Source organism: Geotrypetes seraphini, chromosome 3, assembly GCF_902459505.1.
Source record: "Geotrypetes seraphini chromosome 3, aGeoSer1.1, whole genome shotgun sequence".
NCBI lineage: Eukaryota > Metazoa > Chordata > Amphibia > Gymnophiona > Dermophiidae > Geotrypetes > Geotrypetes seraphini.
In genome coordinates, this window is record NC_047086.1 from 365,407,698 (window position 1) to 365,427,020 (window position 19,323).

Below are 19,323 nucleotides of genomic sequence, written 5' to 3' on the forward strand. Positions count from 1 at the left end.
TAGCGGAAGGTAAGAGCGGGAGGCACTTCAGCATTTCCCAAATCGCACTCTGTCTGCCTGTGGGCCAACTTAAGTTAAATTTTTTAATTGTCTGGTGGGCCAAATTTGGCCCGTGGGCCAGTTTGACATGTCTGCTCTAGGAAATAAACATCCCACTTGAATCTCAGGATAACACAACTGCCACAAACTTCCACAGGTTCTTACTGGACAGCCAACAAAACCTGAAGTCATGAGGACTTATACATAAGAAAGTTCATACCCTGGACTTTACATTTTCAAACTTCTCTACGCTTATAGCAGAAGCTAACTGGACAACAGTCTCTTGGTCAGACCACTACTTATTATCCTTCAGCCTCAACCTCCACAAGGAAAAACCTCTAACAAGAGGCAAGATCAACACCAACAAATCCTGGAACATGGCCCCTGAAATACTAGATACCACTTCAACCAGCATTATAGCTTCACTCAACAGCTGGATCACCACACTAGAGCAAACCCTTAACTCCATTTAAAGTGCTATCTCTTCCATGATGCATATAACTGTTGAAGTGACTTGGATTCACCCAAGGTTATTTTAATTATCCATACCCCCTAGCTTCCCTATTGTGGTTTACTCTTCATGTTCTCTCTACTTTTAAATTGTAGTTCTCCCCACTTTCCTATTGTTTCACGTGTGTGATGTATTGTCTAGTCGGTATTCATTTGGTCATTGTTTTCCCCGTTTCATCAAAATTTTAATAAACTTGAAACTATTAAGTCACAAAAAACGAAAACCAACCAAGTTCTCACCATGATTCAGAGAAGCCCTAAAAGCAGAAAAATAATCTTGTAGAAGACTGGAAAGACAATGGCAAAAGAGTAATCTCCCAGAACACAAATCAGCGTGGAGATCAGCTACCAACAAATACAAATACCATATTGCCCAAAATCTCTCACTAAGCTCATAAGGCCCAAAACTTACACTAAGCTCTTGAAATTGAGAGCAATATTTGATATAAAAAACTTATTCTACCTAATGCGTGCCACAACCGTACCCCATTTTAAGTCAATCAGACATTGACTCCCAACCTAATGCACAGATCTTAGCAGACTCCTTCCAAATCAAGATTTAAAAACTACAAATCAGAAGTCATAAAAGCTATTGTCAATGCCCCTATATCTCTCCAATCAAATCATACACCTCCGGGAATCGAACCCAGCAAACCAAATCTGGAGCACCGTCCAGCCTTTATCTCAAACAACCACTACTATTCTCTTGAAAAAAACTGTCCACTAGCAGCAGTATAATTGACTGATACCCAAATCATCTACTTGAAGAAGCCCCTGACCACATAATAGAATGGCTGACAAAAGTCTTAAAATAATCTTCTTCATCATGGCCAACTACCATCCCAAATACAGCAAAGTGCCCTCATGCTGATCCCCAAAGCCCAGAATATACACCTTTTGAGCCCCTCAAATTACAGACCCATAGCTGGAATCCCAATACTAGCTAAACTTCTCGAAACGCTCGTCTGCAAACAACTCTCTGCCTACAATGAAAAACACTCTTGTCTCCATCCCGCTCAATTTGGATTCCACTCAAATCATAGGACAGAGGTCCTTTTATTGACATTAACCATCAAAATCAACCATCACTTGAGCTCTGTCTGCCAGACAATCCTCCTTCAATTTTACATATCTGCCGTTTTCGACTCAGTCAACCACCAGCTATTACAAAGCAAACTCAATGAAATAGGCATATTAGAACTGTCCTGAACTGGTTCACAGACTTCCTACAAAACAGATAATATCTTGTCTGCTAAGACAAAGCGTTTAAAAAAAAAACTGGCAAACATTTTTTGGCATAGTGCAAAGATAACTCTTTAACAGTGGCCCGCCCTGTGCCTATCTCTGTATTTCTCAGTATCATCTACATATTTCTGCCTTCATGCCTGTATGTCAGACATACAAATGCGATAGCAGATTACAACATATCATTTTTGGATAAGCATTGTTAGGATTTCACACTACGGGTTTTCTAAAGCAGCAGCCACGAAACACGTCAGAACCAAAAGCATTTAACAAAACCCTTTCTTCTAAATTAAAGCAGATAAGTAAAAGTTTCTTCACTATTATACAAAGCAATAAACATTAGCAAAACTAAACAAGTACAGTACAATGATTGAGAATCCAGCCACAGACACATAACAGCTCAGGCGTGACCCGATGTTTGATCTGAGATTCAAAACTCTGAGCACTGTTTGAATTAGTTCATTTGAAGCTTTATTCAGACTATTAAGAGCATATATATTGTGCCAGTTTTGCATTTTTCCTACTGATAGATGTTCTCTGGCCAGTTTTTGCAATCATATCATATTTTCCCTGTTTTTAGGAATATCTTTGTCCAGACCAGCCTGTAGAAATCTGGCGAAACCTCTGCTGGGAACAAAAATTGCTGCGACCTCCTCCCAGGGTCTGTCAGGGCCAATACTTGCCAGGAGGGATTAGAAACCGTAGTCTGCTACACTGGCCATAAGGTCATCTAACTCGTTGCCAAAAAGCATTTGACCCTTAAAAGGGAGACTGCAAAGTCGACTTGGAAGCCTATCCCCCAAAAGTGCTGAAAACCCAATTTTCAGATCCAACCCCCCCCCCTTCTTCCATAGGAAGCAATGGGGCTGTACTTACAGTCTCTAGAGTGCCTGCCTGTCAGATTTGTCTGTGCAGCTGAAGTAACAAGGAAAGGAACTTCAGCCTCAAATTTTTCTTCTAATAGTCCAATCTTCAGGCTGTCAGTCGGACGGACCCCGACCTCCACCCACACAGAACCTCCTCACGTGACCAGGAGTGGGAAAACGGGGCCTGCACCCAGATACCATGGGAGCTGTTACTCAGGGCACAAACTGAGGTCAAGAGGTAAGCATACTTCCAGGGGGATGGACCCTGAGCTCCGAAGGTGGCACAGAGCAGGCTGAATCCACAAGTCCACCCAAAGCTTGCCCTTTGGAGCAGCTGTCCGGTTTTGTGGAAACTGTGTCCTTTCCCAGACAGAGAACCCCTCCAAAGGGGTCACAAGGCACCAAAACCACCGGAAAAATGATGAACTTCAGCAAAAAAACAAAAACAAACCGAAGAAAAGTGCAGAGCAGATCAGAAAGACTTCTGCACAGTTTGCTTGCAAAATGGGAGGAATTCCTTAGCAAAGTGGGAGGAGCAGTGAAGAGAAGAGTCTGAGGATTTCGGCAAGACCTGGTTTGCGGGTATAAATGAAACACCTTTAGTATGGATTCCGGAAGGGATGTAACAGAATAGTATTATAAATCAATTTCTTATCCAGAGAACATTTTGTTGCATTCTGTTAGAAAAGCTCCCATACACAATTCTTAAATTTTAGTTTACAATATTCCATATACAATACGATATACATTCATTTCACAAACTTCTGGTGATACATACTTTTATTTCTGCAGAAGGCCTCAAGGTCCTTGTCCTTCTCATTTTGAAGATAACTGACTGAGAGTTTTTGCTCAATGTCTTTTATGAGCGTTGGTGCTTGAAATATATCCATAATAAAATCTGCCCCAAAAGATAATAATTCCTCCATTACACAGAATAAAGTATTCTTAACCAATTCAAACATCTATTATACTGGTTGCGTTTTCTATACTTCAATACAAACATAATGAATATGATAATCAAAACAATTAATGTGGTTAACTGAAGTTGATAGAATAGATGTCTGGACAAATTTATACATTTCAAAAAGTGGTCAGGGGCATTCCAGGGGTAGAGCCAAATGTTAACTAGATGATACTGATATTAAGCTCTATCTGGTTATTTGTATCCTTCAAGGATCACATCAATAGCTATCCTAACTAATTAATCAGGAAAAGAGGGCAACCTGCAATCACATAAAACAACCATGGAGACGACGCTAGAGGACCTTACCGGACTAGCACAAAATTGATTTATTTTTAGATCCATAATTCATCAAGCTGCTAGGACTTGAATAAGAGTTGATGGCACCTAACCTAACTTAAATGGATAAGTCATTATAATCCAATTAAAAGTTAACTGGATAAGTGATCTGATTTGGCCTTGCTGAATGTTGGTCTCAGTATGGATATAGCTGAAAAGTATTTCAGATTATGCAACCAAACTATTACAATCCCAATATATCCGTTTCATTTTACCTATTTATGGCTGAATCCACCATGCCCATCTGCCAGTAGCTTAAAAAGGTATTTATAAAAGAAAATATACCAATTATTCTTGACATCATATGTGGCTTAAAGCATGTTTTAATATTCTTATTAACTGCTTCCTAGACAATTAAAGCTCCTAAAAACAAGTTCCGTGTTTCCCCGAAAATAAGCCCTAGCATGATTTTCAGGTTAGGTGTTAATATAAGCCCTACCCCAAAATTAAGCCCTAGTTGCTGGCAGCAGTGCTTTCCTGCCCCCCTACTGACACTTCCATTAGAATGCCGCCAACCACGAGACCGTGTGCTGCGTTGCTGATGATATCATCAGTGACGCGGCAGAGGAACGCTCCGGCAGAAGGCCGCAAAGCAGCCTGATTAGATTGCTGCCGACGCTGCTATTTGCAAGGCATATTGGTCTTGCAGTCGGCGGGGTACAGATGGGAGGGAGAGATGGAAGGGTCAGCGGGGGTTCAGCTATGCGAGGGGGGATAGAAAGATGCTGCACGGGGGGATGGAAGAGAGGGATTGAAGCTGTGCAAGGGTATTTCTGCACAAGGCATGGGAGGGAGGGAAGGATAGAAAGATGGTGCAGAGGAAAGGCACAAGTTGATGGTTAAGAGGGAAGGAAAGATACTGCACATGTGGAGGAGAGAAAGGAAAGAGGAAGAATTGGGGTGGAGGAGAAGAAGGGAGAGATAATTGTACATGAAAAAAATAAGACCTACCCCGAAAATAAGACCAAGGGCGTTTTTTGGGCCCAAAATTAATATAAGACGATGTCTTATTTTTGGAGAAACATGATAATTTGGTTTTATGTTACACGTTTGTTTCACTTCTCTTTTACGATTGTAGTTCTTCCTCTTTTTTTCCTATTGTTTGAAGTTGGTCTATATGTCTTATTAGTGTTTTATTAAGACACCTAGATTTTATCTATTATCCCCAGTTTTAATATGTTTTTATGTAAATTTTATATTGTACACCGCTTAGAAACCTGATTAAGCGGTTTAAAAAATCTTTTAATAAACTAGAAACTTGATGTGTGCAGAATCAAGAACCATGCATAGCAAAACCAAATTTCTTGTTTTTAGCTGTCTTTCCTCATGAATGCTTGATGTCATTTGGTGGGAAAATATGTCAATAGTTTTGGAAATCTGAAGAACCTTTGCCTTCAACCATGCGTATACAGTAGTTTGTTGCAATGCTGTTGGGGGGTCACATCAGTTATATATGCAGCTTGCAGTGGCAAATAAAAAAAGAGGTGGGAGGGCTAAGTTATGGAGTCCACAAAACCACCAGTTACAGGTTAGTAACTATTTTCTCTAAGGACAAGCAAGATTAACTCTTCACATTAAATGGGATTCCTTAGCTACGGACCATCTTTAACAAAAAGAAATCATTTTTAAAATCATTTTTCTTGCCCAAAGCATTGTTTACAAGGGAAAATTGTCATTATATATTAAAATTATGCAAGGGTATATGTGAATAAAAAGAAGGCACAGAAAGGATAGTGCCTACTTTTAGGCTATCTGCACGTATGCATTCCCAGGATTAGAGTTGTGTACACATACTATATAAAACAGAATATATATATATATATATATATATATATATATATATATATATATATACATAAGACATTTATACTGGCCTCAGCAAAGGCATAAATTTCTGCACTATTAGGGACTACTCTAAAGCCTATTTTGCATAAAAGGAATATATCTAGCTATCCTTCTGCTTTTTTAAAATATGAACATTTTTGTGATCATTTATAGATATTCATTTACAAAAATTACCCTCAAAAGGGACACTCTTCCCCCCTAAAAGACAGACATCAATGGGCAGGCAAGAATATTGAAAGATTAGGTTCTTACCTATGCTAATCTTCTTTCTTGTAAATCCACGATCTATTCCTGGACTAGTGGGTTATTCCTGGACTAGTGGGTTATTTTCCTATGGTTGCCAGACAGCATGTAGGGAGAACATAAGAATTGCCGCTGCTGGGTCAGGTCAGTAGTCCATCGTGCCCAGCAGTCCGCTCATGCGGTGGCCCTCTGGTCAAAGACCAACACCCTGAGACTAGCCCTACCTGCATACGTTCCGGTTCAGCAGGAACTTGTCTAACTTTGTCTTGAATCCCTGGAGGGTGTTTTCCCCTATGACTGACTCCAGAAGAACGTTCCAGTTTTCTTCCACTCTCTGGGTGAAGAAGAACTTCCTTATGTTTGTACGGAATCTATCCCCTTTCAATTTTAGAGAGTGCCCTTTCATTCTCCCTACCTTGGAGAGGGTGAACAACCTATCATAAGAACATAAGCAGTGCCTCTGCTGGGTCAGAGCAGAGGTCCATTACGCCCAGCAGTCCACTCATTAGGCGGTCCATCAGGTCCAGGGCCTCTATAGTAATCCTCTATCTATACCCTTCTATCCCTTTTTCCTTCAGGAAATTATCTAATCCCTTCTTGAACCCCAAAACCGTACTCTATCCTATCACACCCTCTGGAAGTGCATTCCAGGTGTCCACCACACTTTGGGTGAAGAAGAACTTCCTAGCATTGGTTCTGAATCTCTCCCCTCTTAATTTTTCCGAATGCCCTCTTGTTCTCGAACGTTTGAGGAATCTGTCCTTCTCCACTTTCTCTATGCCCTTCATGATCTTGTAAGTCTCTATCATGTCCCCTCTAAGTCTCCGCTTCTCCATGGAAAAGAGCCCCAGTTTCGCTAATCTTTCAGCATATGAAAAGTTTTTCATACCTTTTATCAATCGTGTCGCTCTTTTCTGAACCCTCTCGAGTATCGCCATATCCTTCTTAAAGTACGGTGACCAATATTGGATGCAGTTCTCCAGATGCGGGCGCACCATCGCCCGATACAACGGCAGGATAACTTCTTTCGTTCTGGTTGTAATACCTTTCTTGATAGTACCCAGCATTCTTAGAGGATATGGCTTCATTGTGTTGTCCACTATTACCCCCAAGTCCTTTTCTTGGGTACTTTCACCCATTACCAGCCCTCCCATCGTATAGCTGTACTTCGAGTTTCTGTTTCCTACATGCAAGACTTTACATTTCTCTACATTAAACTTCATCTGCCATCTCATTGCCCACTCTTCTAGTTTGTTCAGGTCCCTTTGTAAATCTTCACAGTCCTCTTTAGTCCCAACTCCACTAAATAGTTTGGTGTCTGCGAATTTTACTACTTCGCACTTCATCTCTGTTTCTAGATCATTTATAAATACATTGAACAGCAGCAGTCCGAGTACCGACCCCTGTCCTTATTTACTAAGTCTATTCCCTTCAGTACCTTGAATGTTTCGATCATGTCCCCTCTCAAGCTCCTCTGCTCAAGGGAGAAGAGGCCCAGTTTCTCTAATCTTTCGCTAAACGGCAACTCCTCCAACCCCTTAACCATCTTAATCACTCTTCTCTAGACTCTTTTGAGTAGTACCGTGTCCTTCTTCATGTACGGCGACCAGTACTGGACACAGTACTCCAGGTGAGGGTGCACCATGGCCCGGTACAGCGGCATGATAACCTTCTCCATCTGTTCATGATCCCCTTCTTTATCATTCCTAGCGTGCTGTTCGCCCTTTTCGCCGCCGCCGCACATTGCATGGACGGCTTCATCAACTTATCGATCAGAACTCCAAGTCTCTTTCCTGGGAGGTCTCTCCAAGTACTGCCCTGGACATCCTGTATTCGTGCATGAGATTTTTGTTACCGACATGCATCACTTTACACTTATCCACGCTGAACTTCATCTGCCATGTTGATGCCCATTCCTCGAGCCTGATTATGTCACTTTGCAGATCTTCGCAATCCTCCCGCGTCTTCATTATTTTGAATAACTTTATATCGTCCACAAATTTAATCACCTCACTCGTCGTACCTAAGTCAAAATCGTTTATAAAGATGTTGAAGAGCAGAGGTCCAAGCACCGAGCCCTGCGGTACCCCACTGGTAACATTCTTCCAGTCCAAGTATTGTCCATTTACTCCCACTCTGTATTTCCTATGCTCCAATCAGTTTTTAATCCACGTGAGTATTTCACCCTTGATTCCATGGCTCACAATTTTCCGAAGTCTTGAATCTCTCCCTTCTTACCTCAGGACTGCCCACCAGGAATCCAGTTTGTGACAAAGCAGGCAGAAACACCTGTAGAGGACAAAGGCAAACGAGAAAGGTACAGGGATACTCCACAACCAATAAGTCTAATCTGCTCATAACATGAAACCAGAACAATCATGAGCAACTGAAACAGGTCATTAAAACATCATTAATTTGAATAATAAAAATAACAGTACTACAAGGAGACATAGCCTACACCGATGGAAGGACACTTTGTCTTGGGGGATTAAGGACCCCAAGACAAAGTGCTAAACAAATTCAGATAGAACTCTTAGAAAGGCTGGTCAAGAATTCAGAAATCCAGTTTAACAGTACATGTAAAGGCAGACAATTGGTGAATCAGCAACTCATAGGGCGGGTGGATTTACAAGAGACAAGATTAGCAAAGGTAAGAATCTAATTTTTCATTCTTATACAATCCTGCTCTATTCCTGAGCTAGTGGGATGTGACAGAGCAGTTCTGAAGAGTCAGAGTGGGACTGATGAGCCTGCTGCCAAAACAAGAGGAACCATCTTGGCCACTACATTGATATAAAACTCGATGAAAGTATGCAACGAAGACTAGGTAGCAGCCCTGCAAATCTCCTTCAAAGAGATCACCGACAGCTCATACTAAGAGGAAGAGATGCCTCTGGTACAATGAGCCTGTACCGAAAGGGGGAGGCTTCTTACCGGCTGTTATGTAAAGCTGAGAAAAAAGCCACAAGGATCCATCAGGAAATGGTTGTTTTGGAAGCCAGCCTGCCCACCAGTACAAACAAGAAGTCGGAGACCCGAAACTCAGTAGTCTCCAGGTACCGTAACAGGATCCTGCACACATCCAAGAACTGCAACATCAGGTCCTGCTCCCTTGGACCGGAGAAGTAAAGGAAGGAAGCTAGACCTCCTGATCAACATGAAAGGCTGAGACCATGTTGGGAAGAAAGGAGGGAACAGTGTGCAGAATCATGCCAGAATCCACGATATGCAAAAAGGGATCCCAGCAGGAAAAAGTCTGAAGCTCAGAAACCCTGCAGGTGGAGGTAATGGCCACCAGAAAGACAGACTTGACTGTGAGATCAATTAAGAATGCATGTTCCAGAGGCTCATAAGGCAGACAAGCCAAAGAGCGAAGGACCAGGTTGAGATTCCATGAAGGACAAGGAAGCCGCAGGGGAGGCCGAAGCCTCAATGCACCCCTCAGAAAATAGACAACCTCCAGCTGAGAGGCTAAGGAGCCTCTCAGAGGTTTGGAGCCTAGAAAGGAAAGAACAGCAAGCTGTACCCTGAGAGAAGCCACTGTGGGCTTCTTGCTACTGAGAAGGGTGGCAATCACGACCAAAGAATAACCCCTGCAAACTAAGGCCACACATTCAATAGCCAGGCCCGTAAGACCAAAGCAGTCTGGATCCTGAAATGCAATCAGGCTCTGCATGAGGAGACAAAGATTACAAGCGAGCCCGAGTCCCTGACTGAGCTACAGTTGCACCAGATTGGCATACTACAGGAGCCTCGGCCAGTCAGGGGCGATGAGAATCACCTGACCACTGTGGGTTGTTATTCTCTCTCAACATCCAGCCTATCATGGGCCACAGAGGGAAGACATACAGAAGATCCTCCCTCGGCTGGGGTGAACCAGAGCATCGGGGCCCTCGCTGTTGGCCTTGTGACGGCAGCTGAAAAACTGGTACACTTTCTTGTTGGCCACCAAAACCAGGAGCATCTTAGTGATGTCCGGATGCTCAGGAAAACAGGAAGACTGTGGCTTGGTGCTACTTATAAGACAGCACTGTGCTGACGAGGTCTGATGAGTCTCTAATTTTACTTTGTGAAAGGATTCTGAGATCACCCCTATCAGCGCTGAACAGTCTCTGCACAGTGGGGTCTTCCCCAAGATCAAGAGCATCCTCCCCAGATTGGGGTCCTGCAAATCCGTGACTGCAGCATCATCCTCCTACTGTGAAAGTGCCTGCCTGGTTGTTCAGGAATAGTGGGGTTGTTCAAGAAGTAATCAATGTAATTCAAAAATGAATGCAAAAGCAAATATCTTCAAATAATCTAGGAAGGAGAAATTATGTTCTTACCTGCTAATTTACTTTCTTTTAGTTTCTCCAGACCGGTAGAGGTTAATCTTACAAACGGGTATATAGCTCATCATGACCAGCAGGTGGAGACTGAAACAAACTGTGGAATAGTACATAATAGGTACCTTCCCCTATTCCTATCAGTCTGCTAAATAGCCAAACATAACTAAGAACTATAAACAATACTCTGAACAGGAGTAATAACTAACATACCCAAATGCTGTTGGAAAATGCAGAGGAGAGATCTCAGAAAGAAAATGTCCCCACAGCTCGCCAGCTAAGCCAGCCGAGCCACAGCCGCCATCCCCAGAAAAATACTAGAACCCGCAGCAAAAAACAAAAACTGCCCGCGCAACAGCCACAACCCAACAATAGACAGGGTGGGGACCTCTACCAGTCTGGAGAAACTAAACGAAAGTAAATTAGCAGGTTAAGAACCTAATTTCTCCAGACCGGTAAAGGTTAATCTTACTAGCGGAATGTACCAAAGCAGTTCCCATCATGGGTGGGACCCCCAAAGGGCCGACACCAGAACAAGCTCACCAAACACAGCTTCCCGATACGCCTGAATGTCTACCTGGTAGTGTCTGACAAATGAATGCAAGGAAGACCAAACTGCAGCCTTACAAATGTCCACTGGAGGCACAAGTGAAGATTCAGCCCAAGAAGCTGCCTGACCCCTTGTGGAATGAGCCTTGAGAAATTCCAGAACAGGCTTCTTCCTCAGAAGATAAGTGGAAGCAAGTCTCCTTGATCCAGCGTGCAATAGTAGCCTTAGAAACGCCATCCTCCTGACAAGGACCCGCTATAAGGACAAAGAGATGATCTGATTTCTGGATCTCCTGGGTCCTCCGACTATCCAACACCAGGAGAACCACTACCTGATTGACATGAAAAGGAGAAACTACCTTTGGCAGAAAGTAAGGAACAGGCCTCAAGACAACCTGCTCCCTAGAAAACTCCAAGAAGGGAGCCCTACAAGAGAAAGCCTGGAGCTCAGAAACACTTCTAGCAGAAGTAATGGCCACTAAGAAGACCGCTTTAAGAGTTAGGTCCTTCAAAAAGCAGGCAGCCAATGTCTCAAAAGGAAGGCGCACTAGCACTGAAATAACCAGATTCAGATCCCAAGATGGAACAGAGGGTCGAATGGGAGGCTTGAGCAATTTGGCCACCCGAAGAAGCAAATCACATCAGGAATAGCAGTCAAACACTGACCTTTCCACAACCCACGAAAGGCTGACAAGGCCGCAAGCTGAACCCGGACAGAAGACCAAGCCGGTCCCCTATCCAGGCCATCCTGCAAGAACTCTAAGCTGTTAGGCAGTGAAGCGTGAAAAGATACCACTCCACGTACAGCACACCACCCCTCAAATAGATGCCAAACCCTCACATAAATTTCCTTAAGAAATTGCAGGGAAACTTCCGATTGAAAACAGAAGAAGTCAGAAAGTGCTTGTATCAAAAAGTAAACTGACCTCACTTAAAACCTGTCTATGGAGATTGATCAAAAATTTGGAAGTTGCTCAGAGACGTGAAACTGCCATAGCTGGCAGTTGAAACCTCCCATATTGGTAGCTGTTTCCAGCAGTGGTGTGTTTACATCACCAATTCAAAATAGTTATTTAAAGCTTTAAAGGACTCTCAGTACTTTTACAATTGGGTCTCCTGAAGAAGAAAAACAAAACGGGGCCACGTTGGGACCCCAAACTTTTCATAAAGCTAAGTAATAGCATTATAAGTCATCTATTTTAAGTGATGTTTGCTTTCATGAAACATACAAACAAAGAATGCCATCATTTTTGAAGTAGTTTTAAAAGACTGTGATATATTCTTTAAATTTCCCTGGCTTGGAGCGTGATCATTATTGAAAAAGCTGCAATGACTGGAAGGTAAACTCTGTACCCATACTGGGGAGGTATATACCTTCCCTGAAGAGTTTCACGTCTCTGAGCAACTTCCAAATTTTTGATCAATCTCCATAGACAGGTTTTAAGTGAGGTCAGTTTACTTTTTGATTGAAACCCTCACATAAGCCTAAGAGATAGAAAGCCTCCGAGACCAAGAGAGTTGAGATCACTTTATTGAATACCCCTTCTTACCTAGGCGACCCCTTTCAAGAGCCAAGCTGTAAACCAGAAGGGACCCGGATCGAACATTGAAATGGGACCCTGTGTCAGAAGATTGTCCAAGAGAGGCAGAGGAAGAGGATCCGCTACCAGATGCCTCACCAGATCCGTGTACCACGGATGTTGCGGCCAATCCGGAGCCACCAGAACCACGAGCCTCAGATGATGAATGATGCGGAGAAGAACTCTGCCCACTAATGGCCAAGGAGGGAACACATATAACATCCCCTCCGTTGGCCATGGTCAAACCAGAGAATCCAGACCCTCAGCCTGACTGTCTCTGCGGGGCAGTTTGGCGTTGCCACTCGTGGCCATCAGGTTCATCAGGGGTTGACCCCAAAACTGCACTATCAACTGAAAGACCACTTGGCTTAGACACCACTCTCCGGGATATAATGTGTGACGACTGAGGAAAGTCCGCTTGAACATTCTCCACTCCAGCTATGTGGGAGGCTGAAATGTCCTGACGATGCGACACTGCCCAGAGCATGAGCAGAGCCGCCTCCTGCACTACCTGAGTGCTCTTGGTGCCTCCCTGATGAATGATGTAAGCCACCGCGGTGGTATTGTTCGACAGAACTCTGACTGATTTGCTGACAAGGAGTGGAAGACTAACAGCGCCAGAAGGACAGCTCTGGTCACCAACACATTGATCGACCAGGATGCATCCTCTGTGGACCAGGTGCCCTGAGCTGAGTGCCCTGAGCTCCCCAACCGAGGAGACTGGCATCTTTGAGAAGCACCGTCCTCTGTGGTTGATCCAGACTCGTCCCCTGAACAAGATGAGAGGTCTCACCAACGAAGACTGCAGCGCACCAAGCCTCGCAGAGGAACAGAGAGATCCAAACTGTGCCTCTGGGGCAACCACCTCCGGAGCTAACTGAAGAGGACGCGTGTGGGTCCGCGCCCACCTTACGACGTCTAGGGAAGCCACCATCAACCCCAAGACTTGGAGGAAATCCTTCGCCCAAGGATACCGGGACACCATAAGGAGGCGAATCTGAGATTGCAATCTGCTTACCCGGGCCTTTGGAAAGAAGACCTTCCCCAAGGAGGTGTCGAACAGAACCCCAAGGTACTCCAGATGCTGAGATGGGATCAACCGACTCTTGGAAAGGTTGACCACCGATCCCAGTGAATGGAGAAACTTCACCACCCGAGCTGTAACCCGGGTGCTCTCCTGCAATGACTTTGCCCGAATCAACCAGTCGTCCAGGTAGGGATGCACCAGAATGCCCTCTGACTGCAAGGCTGCTGCGACGACCACCATCACCTTGGTGAACATCCGGGGAGCCGTGGCCAGGCCAAAGGGAAGCGCACAAAACTGATAGTGTTGACCCAAGATCGCAAAGCGAAGGAAGCGCTGATGGGAGGCCTGAATGGGAACATGCAAATAGTCCTCTGTCAGATAGAGAGGTCAGGAACTCCCCCGGCTGAACCGCCAGAATGACAAGACCGCAGTGTTTCCATGTGAAAATAGGGAATTCTGAGAGCTCTGTTGACTCCCTTCAAATTCAGGATGGGCCGAAAGGTCCCCTCCTTCTTGGGCACCACAAAGTAAATCGAGTACCTGTCGGTGCCGCACTCCTGAGGGGGCACTGGAACTGCTTTGAGATCTAGCAAGCGCTGAAGGGTCATGCCGCCTGACATGGAGAGGCTAGGAAAAGATCCGGCAGAGAGCGGGCAAACTCCAGAGCATAACTGTCCCGCACCACCTCCAGGACCCACTGATCGGACATGATCTCGGCCCACTGGGGAAAAAAAATTGCGCAGCCAGGCACCCTCCGGAACCAAAGGGGGCGCCGGCAACGAGTCATTGTGCAGGACGGGCAGCGGGGGAATCGGCGGAGGGATTCCCAGCCCCCCGACGGACCCCCCGAAAGTGATAAAACCGACCCCGGGAAAACCCCGAAGCCTGGAAAGAAGCAGCCCCACACTAGGGCGATACTAGGGGAACTCCGCAGATGCCCCCGGATAGTGCCACCCCGAGACGCTGGGTGGGTATGGTCCTCAGGCAGGTGGGGCATCTTAGAGTGAGTCAGAGTCTGAAGCAACTTATCTAAGTTCTCTCCAAACAAAAAATCTAATAAGCTTAGTTATGGATGCGGCATCCGCCAACCAAGTGCAAAGCCACAAAGTCCGCTGTGTGGCCACGCCAAAGGCCATAGACTTAGCTGAGATCCGCACCAAGTCATAAAGAGCATCCGAGAAGAACAAGGCAGCCATCTCAATCTTCGCCACCTCCTGATTCACCAAGGACCAATCGATCCAGGACACGCTCAGCCCACCGAAACACGGCACAAGCCACGAGCCCCCCACAAATAGGCACCTGGACCCCCAAAGCAGAGACCCCAAAATTCTGCTTAAGAATGGCCTCCAACTTACGCTCAAGTGTCCCGTAAGGCAGAACCGCCCTCAACAGGCACAGTTTGCCGCATAGAAATCGCTGAGACTACCGTGTCAACCACTGGCGACTAACATAGTCTGATCCCCCTCCGGGATGGGATACAAACTAGCCATGGCGCATGCCATCCGAAACGGCGCCTCCGGCATTTTCTACTGTGCCAGTACAATATCCTGAATATCCTGATGCATAGGAAAAGAGCAAGAAACAGTACGGATCCCCCTAAGCAGGGGACACAGCAGAAACCTGTACCTGTTTTTCCAATACGGGGGAAGGTCACCTGAGGTTGCAGACAAAATGGAGGGGCCAGACTGAGAAAATGGCGAAGTTCCTGCCAAAAATGCTCCCTCCAGGGCCTGTAGCGGCTGGGAAGCCTGAACTGTCCCAATTGCTAAAGCAGGCAAGCCGGCATCAGCTGTTAACAAAAATCAGCTGAGAGGAAATCCCTCCGGGGGTGATGGGGAAGACCGGGCTTTCCCACTGCTCCCTGCTGACTGATGAGGCACTATGGCTGGTGAGCCCTGGACGCCTGCAGCCTCTGCCGACGGAGCTCTACGACAGCACCCACCCGAACAGCTGTTTTCAGGCCGGCCGCGAGTGCCTTGCGTCTGGACCAAATTGTGCACCACGTCCCCTGAGAAGTGCTAGAAGTACGCGATCTAGCTAGAAGAAAAGTGCCGGTTAGTCAAAAAATACAGTAATTTACAGCATATTTAAAGGAAAAGAACCCTTTAGAACAGCACTACCTCAGGATTTTTTTTTTTTACAGAACAGACTCCACAGGCTCTCAAAGCAATATGTCTTGCTTGAATTAGGGGGTAAGGCTTACTGCTGAGGCTCCTCTAAAAAATGTGGGGAGGTGAAGGAATGGGGGAGGGACCCAGCACGAGACCCGCCAGGTTTGACATCCCCCGAGGTTAGACGGACTCCCAGCTCAATCCGGTCAAAAACGGGGACTAGAAACCCTTAACAAATTCTAACAGCCCTACCAAGGAAGATGGGTACAGCTCACTCACACCTTGTGGAGGCTGAAAGAAGACTGATAGGAATAGGGGAAGGTACCTATTATGTACTATTCCACAGTTTGTTTCAGTCTCCATGATGAGATATATACCCGCTTATAAGATTAACCTCTACTGGTCTGGAGAGTGCTAAAGAAAAAGAGGTTTAGCCCTCTAATGAGCATAGATGGAGCCACTATCATCACTGATATTAACCGTCTCTCCAGATACAGGGTTAATGTGATTTAATGCTATAGCCTATGAGGCTTTGAGGTTTCAGTTGTTTACCCCCTTTTACAAAACTGTAAAGTGGTTTTTAGCACCAGCCATGGCAGTAACAGCTCCAACACTCGGAATTCTATGAGTGTTGGAGTTGTTATTGCTGTGGTCAGCGCTAAAAACTGTAACATCTTTTTTTAAGGGGGGGGTTAAAGTATAAATTAAGAAATACTAAAGCAACCACTACTCAAAGTCAGCAAACTAATTTTTGTAGTTTATATATGTAAAGTTTGCTCTCTTGAATATAATTTTTAGCTGATTATCAACAACAATTAGGTTATTCCTCCATTCCTTCAATTATTAAGCACCTAATGCAGCCTGGCAAATATTCTTGTGTGTTACATCTCTTGTAAATAACAAAATCCTTTCAATATAAGCCGGACACACTGGAATTTGTTTCCATGGATAAATACTTTACACTTTGCTAAACAAATTAAAAACAATTTAAAAAATACAAATGAAACTGGTTTTACTTGCCAAGATCAATTCATTAAACAACTTTTTACCTAGTGCTTCTTTTGTATGAACAGTAGGAGATGGAAGCACTTTTGATGGAGTTGCCTGGACCAATCCCAGTGATGTGTTTGGCGTGACATGAGATGTATTTCCTAAGCACCCCGAAAAATTGACAGCAGCAGACCCTAGAAACGGAGACTAGAATTAGTAATCAAAACACTGAAATATATAAACACACACACATACACTTGCCATTTGTTATGCAAAAAACTATTTTCATTACAGTGGTGCCTCACACAACGAACTTAATTGGTTCCAGGAGCAAGTTTGTTATGCGAAAAGTTCGTTATGTGAAACGCGTTTTCCCATAACAATACATGTTAAAAAAAATAATTCGTTCTGCAGCATAAAATATGCTAAGATGACATAAAAAAAGATAAATTTGTCAAAATGGTGGTCTTGCTGAGGCCAAACTCTTTGACGAGGTCACACTGTTTTACCCCACATTCACTCCTTCTAATTATTTCCCGCTTCATTTCAACAGAAATCACCTTCCTGCTTTTTTTAGAAGCCATGATATATAAAAAATATTGAGTTTATCTTAAAAGGACGACTGTATACATTGAGAGAGGGCAGTTAAGCGCAGTGACTAACGACTGCCTGCAGTGCCTGCGCGGAAGGATGCAATACATCGGCAGCTCGGGCGACTTCGTTGTGTGAAACGAAGTTCGTTGTGTGAAGTTCGTTGTGTGAAACGAAGTTCGTTGTGTGAATCAAGACATGAAGTTCGTTGTGTGCAGCGTTCGTTGTGTGAGGCGTTCGTTATGCGAGGCACCACTGTATTATTAATTAAACTACCTCAAACAATACTGATTTTGTGGAAGATGGTTTAAATAAAGCGCCACATGGTTGTTGTTTTTTTTAAAAACTTTGTGGTAAAAAGAAAAAAATATATAACAGCATTAGTAACAGAAAGTGAAGACCAATCAATTATTCAGCACTACAAATAACAAAATAGAAGCCCAATATGTGCAAGGGTAGTATTTACAAAATGTTCCTCCTAGATAGGACATCATTTCAAGCTGAAAATGGAATAAATGCCGAAGTGAGTTTATCTTAAATGTATTTTCTTACCAAACCTTTAGAAAACAGTTAAAACTTTTTGATAAATTTGTATGATTTTCATATCCTTCTGATGTATCTCCAAATTGCTTTTTGTAATATCACTGTCTGTATGCAGTCTCTTTTTTATTGTAAACAGTTATGAACTATTTGTGGTATTGCGGTATATAAAAATAAAGATTATTATTATTAAAGATACAGAAATAGCCCCAACTCTATTGTGCAATATTAGTTTGATTAAAAAGAACTTACATTGTATCAAAAAGCCACTTTCGGATTTCCTAGGGTGCAAATATGAAGATACATTTACAAGTATTAAGAGGAGCTGTAGCAATAAATTTGAGAAACTAATATGATCTCCTCCTAACCAGACTTGCTGACCTAGGAACCACAGACGCAGCACTTCGTTGGTTGTTCTCATTCCTGCACCAAAGAACGCAAACCGTACTATTCGGATTGGACAAATCAAAGCCAAAACCCATCAAATACGGAGTTCCCAAGGGTGCCTTGTTGTCCCCCATACTCTTCAAACTATATATCAGGCTAGTTATGGACACTGCTCACAAATATCAAATCAAAATCCACTCATATGCAGACATCAAGCTATTTCTTCCACTAGGCATGAAATCATGCCTCCCAACTTGCTAACCTACAGAACTACCTCAATGACATAAAAAATTGAATGTCTCAAAACAAACTCCAACTCAATGCTTCAGAAATGGAGTTCCTCTGGATCAGGAAAGACAACTCAATCTACACCTGCCCATCACTCTCCTAGGACTCAACTACACTAACAGCAAAGGATCAGGTCTATAGTTTAGGAGTAATACTAGACGCCAATCTTTCACTATCCAGCCACATATCGCAGGTTGTCTCCACCTCATTCTACTACCTTGGTCAGCTGTGGAAAATCCGATCCTACCTCTCAGAACCAGATTTTGCACAGCTCCTTTATGCCTTTGCCCTTTCCCACATGGTTTACTGCAACACTCGGCAAAAAAACTAAATTGCCTGCAACGGGTGCAAAATGCAGCAATCCGCCTCCAAAAGAATCTCAGCATCCGTGAACCCATCTCTCCTGATGGCTGCCCATCAGCAAATGCTGTCTTCAAGGGCCTTATAGTGGCCTAGCAAAACTTCCACAAGGTACCAAGATACATAGCTGTCAAACCACAACCTAACACTTCCAGACGTCCTCTTTGCTCAAAAAATGAAAAACATCTGAGCATACTTCCTGGGTGATCCCTCCTATTGGAAACAGCATACAAGACACTCATATACCCAATTCCTCCCAAAACTGAAGCACCTACTACCTGCGCAGATGAGATCTCTGGAAAGCCTGAAGGACTTCAGGAAGGCTGTGAACACCTTCCTCTTCTACTGACCCAACCATGGCCCTGGTACTCTATATGTAAACTAGAGATCTGCTCCCCCTTGCATCCACTTATCTCAATGTAGACTGTCTCATTAAATGTGTATCTTCCCAGGACCACTCAACTGTATGCTGCCTAATTGTCTCCCCCATACCCCTCTGCTCCATGTATAATAGCCACATTTCCTCC

The 19,323-nt window shown here is 44.1% G+C and overlaps 1 protein-coding gene across 1 annotated transcript in view; it reads right to left on the minus strand.

Moving 5' to 3' along the window:
* Positions 1 to 19,323, minus strand: part of BUB1 (BUB1 mitotic checkpoint serine/threonine kinase) — a 243,236-nt gene that overhangs the window by 105,110 nt on the left and 118,803 nt on the right. Inside the window, exons 12-13 of the mRNA XM_033939939.1 lie at positions 16,690 to 16,824; positions 3,439 to 3,558 (exon numbers count right to left, since the gene is read on the minus strand). Of these exons, the coding sequence (XP_033795830.1) occupies positions 3,439 to 3,558; positions 16,690 to 16,824 (255 nt within the window). The remainder of the gene's footprint in view (positions 1 to 3,438; positions 3,559 to 16,689; positions 16,825 to 19,323) is intronic.